Source organism: Microcaecilia unicolor, chromosome 4, assembly GCF_901765095.1.
Source record: "Microcaecilia unicolor chromosome 4, aMicUni1.1, whole genome shotgun sequence".
Classification (NCBI taxonomy): Eukaryota; Metazoa; Chordata; class Amphibia; order Gymnophiona; family Siphonopidae; genus Microcaecilia; species Microcaecilia unicolor.
This window is the reverse complement of record NC_044034.1, coordinates 350,119,900-350,132,943: the sequence shown is the minus strand read 5'-3', so window position 1 is coordinate 350,132,943 and position 13,044 is coordinate 350,119,900. Positions and strand designations below refer to the sequence as shown.

The 13,044-nt window shown below is 49.5% G+C and overlaps 1 protein-coding gene across 1 annotated transcript in view; it reads left to right on the top strand.

The window, feature by feature from the left end:
• CCDC80 (coiled-coil domain containing 80) overlaps window positions 1-13,044 on the top strand; it is a 43,368-nt gene extending 30,324 nt beyond the window's left edge. Inside the window, exons 7-8 of the mRNA XM_030202239.1 lie at window positions 8,905-8,985; window positions 11,434-13,044. Of these exons, the coding sequence (XP_030058099.1) occupies window positions 8,905-8,985; window positions 11,434-11,744 (392 nt within the window). The 3' untranslated portion in view covers window positions 11,745-13,044. The remainder of the gene's footprint in view (window positions 1-8,904; window positions 8,986-11,433) is intronic.

The following is a 13,044-nucleotide window of genomic DNA, read 5'->3' as shown; positions in this document are numbered from 1 at the left end:
CTAGGGGGCACTTCAAACATCTTTTATAAACAACCAAATTAGCTTCCAGGTGCATAGCACCCTTCCCTTGTGTGCTGAGTCCCCTAAATCCCCTCCAAAACCCACTGCTCACAAGTGTGCACCAGTACCCTAGCCTTAAGGGCTGAAGGGGGGCACCTACATGTGGGTACAGTGGGTTTTGGGGGGTTTGGGAGGGCTCAACAGTACCCACCACAAGTGGAACAGGTAGGGGGGGGGGATGGGCCTGGCTCTGCCTTTCTGCAGTCCACTGCAACCAACAACAACTGTTCCAGGGACCTGCATACTGCTGTCAGGGTGCTGGGTATGACATTTGAGGCTGGCATACAGGCTGGCAAAAAAGGTTTGTATTTTAATAATTTTAGTGTGGGAGGGGGTTGGCGACCACTGGGGGAGTAAGGGGAGGTCATCCCCCATTCTCTCCGGTGGTCATCTGGTCAGTAGGGGCACCTTTTTGAGGCTTGGTCGTGAAAATAAAAGGACCAAGTAAACCCGGTGAAATACTGCTTATCGCCGGGATTTATTTTTCCATTATCCGCGAAAGCCGGCCATCTGGTAGCCACGCCCAAGCCTGCCCATGTCCCGCCTTCGCTTCGCCGCCAACATGCCCCTTTGAACTTTCGCCGGCGCGGCGAAGGGAAAGCGGCGAAGCTATCACAAATGTAGCTTTCGATTATACGCTTTTCGCCGCTTTTGCGAAATCGCCAGCCATATCCCGATTTGTGTCGGGAAATAGCCGGCGATTACTTTTGATTATAAGCTGGATGGATACAGAGAAGCAAAATTTTAAAAATAATAATTTTAAAGAATTTTTGATGTTTAAGGATGGTGGAGAGCAGTGGCGTAGCTACTGGTGGGCCTGGGTGGGCACAGGCCCACCCATTCTTGGCTCAGGCCCACCCAGCGGCAGCGCCACGCTGCTGTCTTCCCCCATCTCCTCCGCGGCATCCCGGCATCTGCGCTGTCTCTGAACCCCATCCCTCCGCAGTGTCAATACAGTCATCCTCGGCACCTGCAGCCATTCGTTCTTGCTGCCTGTGCCAGCCCTGCAGGCTTCCTTTTGTCGCATTCTTCCAGACGGGAAACAGGCAGTGATGTCAGCGAGGGCGGGACACGGCAGATGGAAGCCTGTGGGTGCAGCGCAAGCAGCGAGAACGGATCATTGCAGGGTCCAAGGATGCCTTTACGGTACACCAGGGAGGGACGGGGTTCAGAGACAGGAGCGCAGATGCCAGAATGCCAAGGGGAGAGGGAGGAGATGTGGGACAGGTGAAAAAATATCTATGTTCTTAAAAAATATCTCTGGGAAGATATTTGTGGTGTGGTATGGGGTGGGGTGGAGGGGGCAGCAAGTGCGTGTGGAAGGGCCCATCCAATTTACCTCTGGGCCCATCCAAAATACTGAGTCTGGCTACGCCTCTGGTGGAGAGGTTTTTTGGCTGATGATAAAGATTGTCTGTAGGGTGCTGTATGAAGTATTACGTACCACAGACGTCTGAGGCTTTTTCCTTTTTTTAAATGTATAGTTTTTTAACTCAGTAGCATACTATGCCATAATATCTTCTGCTATTTGAATATGTTTTTCTGTTAATATTTACTATTGTCTTTGTAATCCCCCATTATAATGGGGATTACTGAAGAGATGAGAGCCCCTCTCTAGAGTCACTGGGGGTGGGGGGGGGGCGGACCAAAACCGAGCTTCTCATTTCCCCCCCCCCAAACCCACCTCCCCGCTCCCCCCATTTTTTATTTCTGTTGATTGCTCTCTCATTCTCCCTGTCTCCTCAGCTCGAAACCTTGGGGTCATCTTTGACTCTTCTCTCTCCTTCTCTGCTCATATCCAGCAGACCGCCAAGACCTGTCGTTTCTTTCTTTACAACATCCGTAAAATCCGCCCCTTTCTTTCCGAGCACTCTACCAAAACCCTCATCCACACCCTTGTCACCTCTCGTTAAGACTACTGCAATCTGCTTCTTGCTGGCCTCCCACTTAGTCACCTTTCCCCTCTCCAGTCGGTTCAAAACTCTGCTGCCCGTCTCGTCTTCCGCCAGGGTCGCTTTAGTCATACTACCCCTCTCCTCAAGACCCTTCACTGGCTCCCTATCCGTTTTCGCATCCTGTTCAAACTTCTTCTACTAACCTATAAATGTACTCACTCTGCTGCTCCCCAGTATCTCTCCACACTCGTCCTTCCCTACACCCCTTCCCGTGCACTCCGTTCCATGGATAAATCCTTCTTATCTGTTCCCTTCTCCACTAGTGCCAACTCCAGACTTCGCACCTTCTGTCTCACTGCACCCTACGCCTGGAATAAACTTCCTGAGCCCCTACGTCTTGCCCCATCCTTGGCCACCTTTAAATCTAGACTGAAAGCCCACCTCTTTAACATTGCTTTTGACTCGTAACCACTTGTAACCACTTGCCTCCACCTACCCTCCTCTCTTCCTTCCCGTCCACATTAATTGATTTGATTTGCTAACTTTATTTATTTTTTGTCTATTAGATTGTAAGCTCTGAGCAGGGACTGTCTTTCTTCTATGTTTGTGCAGCGCTGCGTACGCCTTGTAGCGCTATAGAAATGCTAAATAGTAGTAGTAGTAGAGGAGTAGCCTATTGGTTAGTGCAGTGCAGCTCCTTGTGACTCTGGGTAAGTCACTAAACCCTCCATTGCCCCAGGTACAAATAAGTACCTGAATATATGTAAACCGCTTTGAATGTAGTTGCAAAAACCTCAGAAAGGTGGTATATCAAGTCCCATTTCCCTTTCCCCCTTTCCCTTATGACATCACAATATCAGAAGTGAGCCAAGTATCAGGCAATCAAGCCATTGTGACATCACTGATGAGGTTGGCTCTTATTGGTGGACTGAGCCTCCACCTACCCCCCTCTCCTCCTTCCCGTTCACATTAATTGATTTGATTTGCTTACTTTATTTATTTTTTGTCTATTAGATTGTAAGCTCTTTGAGCAGGGACTGTCTTTCTTCTATGTTTGTGCAGCGCTGTGTACGCCTTGTAGCGCTATAGAAATGCTAAATAGTAGTAGTAGTAGTAGTAAGTGGGTTGGAAAGGAAGAGTGTGAAGCCCAAGGGGGAGTGTTTATGGGAAAGTGTTGAGGGAAATGTTTCTTGCTATTGAATGACAGTAGGGGAGGAGTTCAGAGTTAATAAAAGTTAATGTTGGAGAAAGCTATGCTATATGCTCAGTGGTGTTCCTAGCTCGGCTGCCACCCGGGGTAGATCGCTGCTGCTTCCCCCCCCACCAGAGCATCACACCTCCCCCCGGCGCATCACTCTTACCTCCTGGGAGAGCAGGAAGCAGTGACACAGCTGTCGGCTCCGCCAGTTCCCCGCCCCAGAACAGGAAGTTACATCAGAGGTGAGCACGTGAGCGATTGCTCATACAAATCAGGAGTGTCGCTCGCTTAAGATCAATGTGCTCTCACTTTAGAGGGATGTGAGAACAAACCTTTTTACCACCCCGCAGGAACGGTGAAAAGTTTTGTTCTCGTAGTAAAGAAATCCTTTCCTCCCTTCCCGTTTTCCTCCCTGCAGGTCTCACTTACAGGACCCTGCAGCCGGCAGCGATTCACAGTAAGAGACTGCCTCCGTGGCCTTCCTCCTGCCATGTCCTGCCCTCTACTACAACTTCCTGTTTAGCATCAAAACAGGAAGTTGCAGTAGAGATGGCGGGACGCAGCAGAAGAAAAGCCACAGAGACAGCCTCTGATTATGAATCACTGCTGGCTGCAGGAAACCAACGAAGTTGGATAAAAGCAAGAGACGGGCTGCTGCATCCATGTTGTTGTTCTTTAATGCTTGTAGGAAGTATAATAACGGAATAACGTTTCATAGGTAGAGTAGTAAGTTGTTATAAATCATAATCAGTGTGTCATTTGGAGGGGCTGGTTATAGGGACATGAATTAGGCTGAAACTGGGAGCAGTTAAAACCTATATTTTCCTGTACTTTGATCAAAATATAAGGATGGTTTGTGGGAACTTGCTCCTTTTGTTTTGTGGAATTTATTTATTTATTTGTTGCATTTGTACCCCACATTTTCCCACCTGTTTGCAGGCTCAATGTGGCTTACATAGTACCTTGAGGTGTTAGCCACCTCCGGTGATGAAACAAATACAGAGTGATGTTGTTCAGTGGCGTAGCAGGGGGGGCTGCCACCCGGGGCGGGGCGGTTCGCCGTTGCACCCCCGCCCCGGGTGCAGCACGATGACACCCCCCTCCCCCCCCGACGACCAGCTCCCACACCCTACCTTTAAAAAGAATAGCGGGAGGCGAGTCGCAGCGCCTCGCGCCTGCCCTGCACATAAAAGAAATGTGGACTGTCGGGCCTTCTCTCGCTCTGTCTGTCCCGCCCTCCGCTGACGCAACTTCCTATTTCCGCAAGGGTGGGACAGACAGAGCGAGAGAAGGCCCGACAGTCCACATTTCTTTTATGTGCAGGGCAGGCGCGAGGCGCTGCGCCTCGCCTCCCGATATTCTTTTTAAAGGAAGGGTGCGGGAGCTGGTTGGGGGGGGTGTCGATTCGCCGAGGGGGGAGAGCTGGCAGGGAGCACCCCCCGCCCTGAGCTGACACCCAGGACGGACCACCCCTCCTCCCCCCTTGCTACACCACTGATGTTGTTACAGGAGAGAAGAGGAGTGGCCTAGTGGTTAGGGTGGTGGACTTTGGTCCTGGGGAACTGAGTTTGATTCCCACTTCAGGCACAGGCAGCTCCTTGTGACTCTGGGCAAGTCACTTAACCCTCCATTGCCCCATGTAAGCCGCATTGAGCCTGCCATGAGTGAGAGAGCGCGGGGTACAAATGTAACAAACAAACAACAACAAACGTTAGAGAATCAAGAGAAGAAGAGTAATATATTGTTCATTGCAAGTTTTGGTTTCGTTGTGTTGCTGAGTTCAGGCACTTAAGTTGGATCAGTAGTGATGCCTTTTCGAACAGATCGGTCTTTAGTGATTTCCAGAAGTTGAGGTGGTCTTGCGTTGTCTTTATGGCTTTCGGTAATGCGTTCCATAGTTGTGTGCTTATATAGGAGAAGCTGGATCCGTATGCAGTGGTATATTATAAAAATGCACTTAATATTGTTTATTACTACTATTTACTTCTGGTTGATATACAGCAGAAGTTAACCAAGTCGACTTCATGCTTTCTAATGTCATTTTTTAACAGCATTTATTTTTTAGGATTCTTCTGAGGAAATTCACCCAAGGTGGTGTACAACAAGATAAATCCGGACATGGGTGTAACCCTGATCTCAGCACAACACAGTTCAGGCCCCAGCTAGCTCCTCGCGGGTCAGGACACCTGAGCCTAGAGGGCCACAAAGAAAAATCCAAAGCATTGCAAATTTCTTAATCACACAGACTGAGCAGGGCGCAGGCTGGGGCCAGATAAAAATCCAGAAACCTAGGGTTACTATATGTCTGGATTTCACTGGCCGTATCCTCCTTTTCAAGGGACTGTCGGGGGTCCAAGAGGTTCTTTTCAGCCAGCCCATTTGTCTGGTTTTTCTGGACTAGCGGGCTGGCCTTCTTACCCCCCTCCCCCCCCCCACCCCCCCGAACCTACTGTAGTGCACCCTGGTGGTTTAGTGGCCTTCTTGGGGCAGGAAAGAGCCGCACTCTTCCCTGCCCGCTGTTGCTGACCTCTCTGCTGCTGCTTCTTGAAAATGGCTGCCAAGACTTCAAGTGGCAAAGGAGGATCACTGTTGCCTGTGACCCACCTGACACCAATGCAGATCCCACCCCCCACCCCCCTCGGGTGAGTCCCAGGCGGATAGGGAGTAGGGAGATAATAGACGAAGGCAGGGTTTGTAGGGCAGGGGGTGGGGTTTGTGAGTTGGTGAGGGCCAGATTGTTGTGTGGAGTGACTTCTTCACCACATCGAGGGTATGGGGGTGTCCTCGTCACCTCATTGGTGTGCAGTGATTCGGTCCTACTGCCGGGCTCACCCAGGAGCCTGGTGATAGTTCCGGCTTTCCTGCGCGGAATTCCTGATGCTAGAAAATATACTCGTGTGCCAGGTGGCAATCGCTCCAGCAGTAAATGGCCATGTAGCAATCTTTTAATTGCCACAAGGCCATTTACTGCCTCCTGTGGAAAAAGCCACTTTTGCCAGCGGCGGCAAAAGGTGGTCGCGGTGTGCAGCAACCCATGTGTTGACGCCACCGTGGTCCACCTTTTATCCCCATTTGGTAAACGGGCCACTTGGTTTTTTACTGTGCAGTCTTCAACTTTGTAGCATCTCTGATTCAAAACGCCATGAAATATGTTTTTGAAAAATCTAGTTCTGTAATGTTCACTCGGCGCATTCCCTTTTCCTTCCTCTTTGTGTGTATCCTGTTAGCTATTCTCTAGGGAACTGATAATCGTAACCTCTTTTGCTTGGCTGACGTCAGTAAAGCTTTGGTTTCCTCAAACCTCCCCTTCTGGTCTTGTGTATATCTTTTCCCCATGCACATGATGTCGAACGAAGCAGATTTTGGTGTACTCTTCCAAACAGCATGTTACATTGATAGCTTGCCGGTCCTCAGCTGAAATGATTACACTGATAACAGGCTCAATCTTCTCAGTTCTTGTCACTGGATCCTTTGATGCACAGTACCCCGACCCCGTTCTTTAGGTGGCTTTCAGCATGACTGTATTATAAAACGTGCTTGTATGTTATATTAGGTCCCTGCTATATGACTCCTGGGCTATACATGCTCAGTTTAAATTTTGCAAAAGAAATAGATTCTGAAGCTCAACATTTTTTTTTTCAAACATATGCTGTTCTTAGAACCGGGATAGTCCACTGTCTGGTGATGATTCATTGCAGGGGCGTAGCCAGACTTCGGCGGGAGGGGGGACCAGAGCCCGAGGTGAGGGGGCACATTTTAGCCCCCCCCCCCCGCCATTTTTTAACCCCCTGCTGCCATTTTTGACCCCCCTCCCACGGTGCCAACCCTTTCGACACCCCGCCAACCCTCCCCCCCCCCCCCCCCGGTCGGGTGCCTTTGCTGGCGGGGTCCCCAACCCCCGCCAGCTGAAGTCCTCTTCTCCGGTGCGGCCGTGTTGCTGATCTGCAAGAGCAGGCTTCTGTTTCTATGAGTTTGACGTCCTGCACGTACAGCATCAGACTCACAGAATGTCAGGCACGCCAAGTGTAGATGTGAGCCCTTGTGCCCGATGGAGGAAGAATTCCCACCGAGCTGTCGGCCAACCCTAAGTTCCCCCTGTGTCTCCCTCCATTCTCCAGGGGTTGAGCCCCCAGGTGCAGGAAGCCAACAGCAGGAAGAACTAAGTCCAGAACAGAGTCCACGGGGCACAGCCAGGCAGCGGGCAAAGAAGGTCCAGGCACAAACAGTGGTCAATATCAGGCAGCAGACAGAAGCAAATCCAGAATCAGGCGAAGGTCAATACCAGGCAGCAAGCAGTAGAAAATCTAGGATCAGGCAAAGGTCAATACCAGGCAGCAGACAGAAGCAAATCCAGAATCAGGCGAAGGTCAATACCAGGCAGCAAACAGTAGAAAATCCAGGATCAGGCAAAAGGTCAATACCAGGCAGCAATCGGTAGAAAGTCCAGGATCAGGCAAAGGTCAATACCAGGCAGCAAACAGAAGAAGAACCAGAAGCACTGCAACTACCCAGAGAACTGAATAGAAGCCGAAGCATGGGAGGACTGGTGGCCTGGCTTTAAATAGTGCAGGAATTAGGCCCAAACATGCACAGCTGTCTCCAATATGGCTGCCCCAAACGGAGACGCCCTCAAGCCCAAACATGGGCTTCCTTCCTGCGGCTGCCCAACACCAAGATGGCCGCCCCCTCCTAAGACGCCCACCTCTGAGATGGCCGCCCCCTCCTGGATATGCCCAAATCCAAGATGGCCGCCATCTCTTCAGATGCCCATACCTTGCGCAGGCAGGGAACATGACACAGAAACAGAAGCCTGTGCAGCCGCGTTGTGGATCTGCAAGGGCAGGCTTCTGTTTCTGTGAGACTCATAGAAACAGAAGCCTTACAGATCAGCAACACGGCCACGCCAGAGAATAGGACTTCGGCTGGCGAGGGTTGGGGACCCCCACCAGCAAAGGTACCCAACGGCGGCAGCGGGGGAGGGTGTGGGGGTCGAAGGGGTTGGCGGCGGGGGGGGGGGGCATGGCCAAATCTATGGGGGCCCATGCCCCCGTGGCCCCACGTAGCTACACCCTTGGTTCATTGGAATGAACAAAATCTAACACACATTAGCACACGGGAGAACTAACGCACGGGTAGCGTGCGCCAAATCAGCACTACCACTGGGCTAGCGCTTGGGGGTGGTGGTAATTCTGAGTTTGGCGAGCACCAAAACCTGCAGTAGAAAATATTTTTCTATTTTCTACCACGGGGGGGGGGGGGGGGGGTTCCCAGCGTTAATTGGCAGTTAGCACGCGCTGCCTGGTTACCACACAGGTAGCGCGCCAGCCCTTACTGCGAGCTCCAATGGTGGCGGTAAGGGCTCAGGCCGTAAATAGACACGTGCTGGTTTTAATTCCAGTGCACACCCATTTCCCGGACCATTAAAAAATTGCCTTTTCCCCAGCCGTGGTAGACAAATGGCCCAGCGCACTCCCAAAAGATGCGCTCGCACTACCGCAGGCCATTTTTTTTACTGCGGCTTAGTAAAAGGACCCCCTTATTTGCCCTTTCAGCATGCAAAGTTGCCTCTGAGCAATGATGGGCATGTCATTACGTCGGCCTTTCTGTCTGTTTTGACACGATGCCAATCCACAGAGTTCTGAACTCAGCAAGGCGTGTCCTTTCCCCATTTGTAACTTCCTTCTGGAAAGCGATGAAAGCTGCTCTTGTGTCCTGTCTAATTATCTCCTTTTCTTTCATTTGTGTCCATAGGCTTGCGTCACATAGCCATTCTGAAACTACTTGGGATTGGAGTGGATGGAGGCGGAGTTTTAGAATTATATCCTATCAATGGTAAGTCGTTGCCTTCACTTCTTTAATGCACACCTAAGAGAAGAATTGTAAACGGGATAAGCACGGTATATATAATACTTTCTAGTGCAATGGAAAGAGATTAGTGTGATCTGGTGGTGAATGTACTGAACTGGAATCCAGAAGACTCCTGGGACGCTCACATCTCTTCCACTTCTGGAAATCTTTGTAACTCTGGGCAAACTACTCTGTCTCCCAGTAACCACAGGTTCGCTGCTTATAATTAGGGCTCCTGATTCTCGGAGTTTCTAAGTTAGAAATGTAGGGGAAATCTTACAAGATTCTGAGCTGGAAACCAACAGACTGGGAGGGTAGGTCCAGTATGATTGATCTGTGATGTCGCTGCAGTTCTTAGGGGTAGAGCACATCCCCGCCACCTGGGCATGGTGTGAGTGAAGAAAACATTCGTAGAGAAACAGGTTGATGTTTTTAAATCTAAACTGTAAGCCTAAGAGAAATCATAGCAAGAACCTAACTTTGTATGTGTGCATATCAGTGGCGTAGCTACGTGGGGCCACGGGGGCCTGGGCCCCCGGAGATTTGGCCCTGGACTTCCCTGCCAACGACCCTCTCGACCCCCCCTCCCACCGCCAACCCGCCGTCGCCTACCTTTGCTGGCGGGGGACCCCAACTCCCGCCAGCCGAGGTCCTCTTCTTCCCGCGCAAAGCTTTGTTCTCAGTACAACATGCAGGACGTCAGACTCAGAACAAAGCTTTGCGCGGGAAGAAGAGGACCTCGGCTGGCGAGGGCTGGGGTCCCCCGCCAGCAAAAGTAGGCGATGGCGGGGGAGGGTTGGTGGCGGGAGGGGGGTCGAGAGGGTTGTCGGCAGGGGGGGGTCAAAGTTGGTGGTGGTGGCGGCGGGGGCTAAAATGTGTCCCCTCACCTCAGGCTCTGGATCCCCCTCCCGCCAAAGTCTGGCTACGCCCCTGGTGCATATATGCTAGTAAAATAGTCATCATGGGGTCCTTATACTAAGGTGCGCTGAAAAATGGCCTGCGGTAGTGTAGGCACGGGTTGTGGGTGCGCGCAGAATCATTTTTCTGTGCACTTGTAAAAAAGGCCTTTTAAAAATATTTTTGCCGAAAATGGACGTGTGGCAAAATGAAAATTGCCGCGCGTCCATTTTGGGTCTGAGACCTTTACCGCCAGCCGTTGACTTAGCGGCAAAGTCTCACGCGGTAACCGGGTGGTAATGACCTATGTGCGCCAAATGCCACTTGGCGCGTGTGGCAGAAAAGAAGAATTATTTTTCGGCCGCGCACCAAAAATGAAATTACCGCAAGAGCCACACGGTAGCCATGTGGTAGCTCCATTTTGGCACGTGTAGAAGCTTACACGGCTTAGTAAAAAGGGTCCCTGTGCTTTCTAATCACCTACTTTGATGCTCATATACCCTGGGCGATTTCATAACCACCAACTTGGACGCGTTGACTTCTGGAGGCCGCACCATCAAAAAGATATAAACAGGATGGAGTTGGTCCAGAGGGCAGCTACTAAAATGGTCAGTGGTCTTCGTCATGAAGATTTCAATATGTGTACTTTGGAAGAAAGCCTTTTACTATTAAATGGGTCTTGATCACCCTATTCAAAACTGATATTGTTAAATCCTCCAAGGGTGGTTTAGACAATAACGTGGCAATCTATTTTACACAGTTGTGGAGGAAAAAGGCCTCTGTGTCCCCTATGCAGAACTTATTTTATTCTGATTGTGTGGGGGTAAGATCTTCATCGGCGTAAAAAAAACCTCCTTCACAATTCCTTTTTGAATCCACAAATTATTGTAATTTTAACTCACATAGCGTAATTTGTGAAACGGCAAGCCCTTATCTTTTAGTCCTTTAAGTCCGACGGGGTCCCGTTTCGTCGAATACGGCTTTCTCATGAGCCTAACTGGGATAATCAAACCAGTTCAAGCACATGCTGGGCGTGAGGATCACCTCCGGGCTCCTTCAGTAGCCCAGTGGTAGTTCCAGATTGGCACGCAGCAAGCCCGTTGCCGTGCGCCATCCCTTTAGTAAAAGGGCCCCCTAGGGTGCAGCTCAAAAGGGGTCATGGCCAGGGGTTTGGTAGGGGCATTCCAAAAATTTGCACGCGGAGTTATAGAATACTGCCATTCCCGCACTCAAATGCCAAGAGTTGGTCGTTAGCGTTTACGCCAGGTTTTAGCTGGCGTGAATACCGGTGCCCAAATTTGAGCGTGGGAATGGGCTCTAGCGCTATTCTATAAAGAGCGCTCAAGTCGGAATGACCTTTATAGAATAGCGCTCAGCGCTGATTTTTTTACAGCGCTCACTGATTCTGGGCCTGGGTCACTTTGACTTATACGTCCTTAAAATTCATGTTCATCATACAGTCAAACAAAAAAAAAAGGCAAAGTTTCTTTCTCTTCTTGCAATTGAAATAAACGCCATTGTTTCTTACCCTTCTAGGAAGTTCCAGTGTCGACAGAGAAGATCTCCCAAGCTACTTGGTTAAAGATATACGAAACTATTTTCAAATTAGCCCAGAATATTTCTCAATGCTTCTTGTAGGGAAAGATGGGAATGTTAAGTCCTGGTATCCTTCACCTATGTGGTCCATGGCCATTGTTTATGATTTAATTGACTCTATGCAACTTCGAAGACAGGAAATGGCTATTCAGCAATCACTGGGGATGCGCTGCCCAGAAGATGAGTACGGTTACCACAATTACCATCACCAGGGATATCAGGAAGGTTACTACCATGGATACCATGAATGAAAAGCAAGTTTAAGCTCCACCACCCCTCAATGCTGTGAGATCCTTCAAGGAACTGCACAAACAGGCTTCAATGGACCTCTCGTGAAGCATTCAGGGCTAAAGAAATACCAGACTCTGGTGTTCCCGGCATAACACAGACCTTGAAGTGAAATGCTAAAGACTGAAGGTTAATTTTTCTGTTTGTTCTTCTTTTAATTGAAGAAAGGACGAAGCCACGCATTGCTGTGTATTATGACAAAACTTTCCATTTTTCCCATGCTGAATACTGTGTTATATATAGAATATAGACCGTATAGACAAAATTACGCTACAGTACATATTTATTGGAATGTGTAAAACGTATTAACTCTTAAGAAGACAGCTAGAGAATGACACCACTTGACTTCTCTACTTGGTACTACAAGAAAGAAGTGAAAACTATTTTCATATTGTGGGCTTTCTTTACCACGTCTACTGAAAAAATAGGTTTGCTGTACAGTATCGTTTTTCTCCTGTAACATCCCAGAAGGAAACCAAAAAGCCTGTTTCTAAACAACATCAGTTAACAAGAAATGACTGGAAGGTCTTTTGAAAATGTGGCTGAAATGATCCTTTTCCTATTCAAAGGGACTTCCACGTTTAGGTAGCCACTAATGTATGTATAAGTCCCCTATCTATGACTTTTCAGCAGCAGTATACAGATAGTGGCATCGAAAATTCCCTCTAAACAAAATGGGGTCAATATTCGGCATGGTTGAAACAGCATGGAGAGGCTGCTGCCCACTTAAGCCACGTTCAGTGTCCCAGCCACTGATATTCAGCGGCGCTCAACTAGTCAGCTCTCCCTTTGCCTGCTTTATGCAGGTGCTGGCCTTGAATTATCAGGTCAGTGTCTGATCCCAGCTACTCAATATCGAAGCCTAAACATGGCCCAGCATCAAACATCTGGGGTTAAAGCTGCCCATGGCCGTCAGTGGCTTAAGAACTGCTGACCATCATGGGCTGAACGCTGGCCCAGCTGGCTTTATTCAGATAGTGTTGGGAGAGGGTGAGGGGTTGAGTTAGGGCATTCCGCCTACCTATAACTATAGGACTGAATTTTATATACGATGCTGAAAAAAGCTGCGCTTAAAGTTAGGCGCGGTTTATAGAATAACGCTTACACCCGGGACTCGTGCCTAACTTTAGGTGCGGCCATTTGCACCAGCTGAAACACGTTTCAAATGTACGTGCCTAAATTAGACGTGTATCCCTGTTATTCTATAACAATGCACGTAAATGCTAGGAACACGCCCACTCTGCCCATGACCCTCCCACTTCT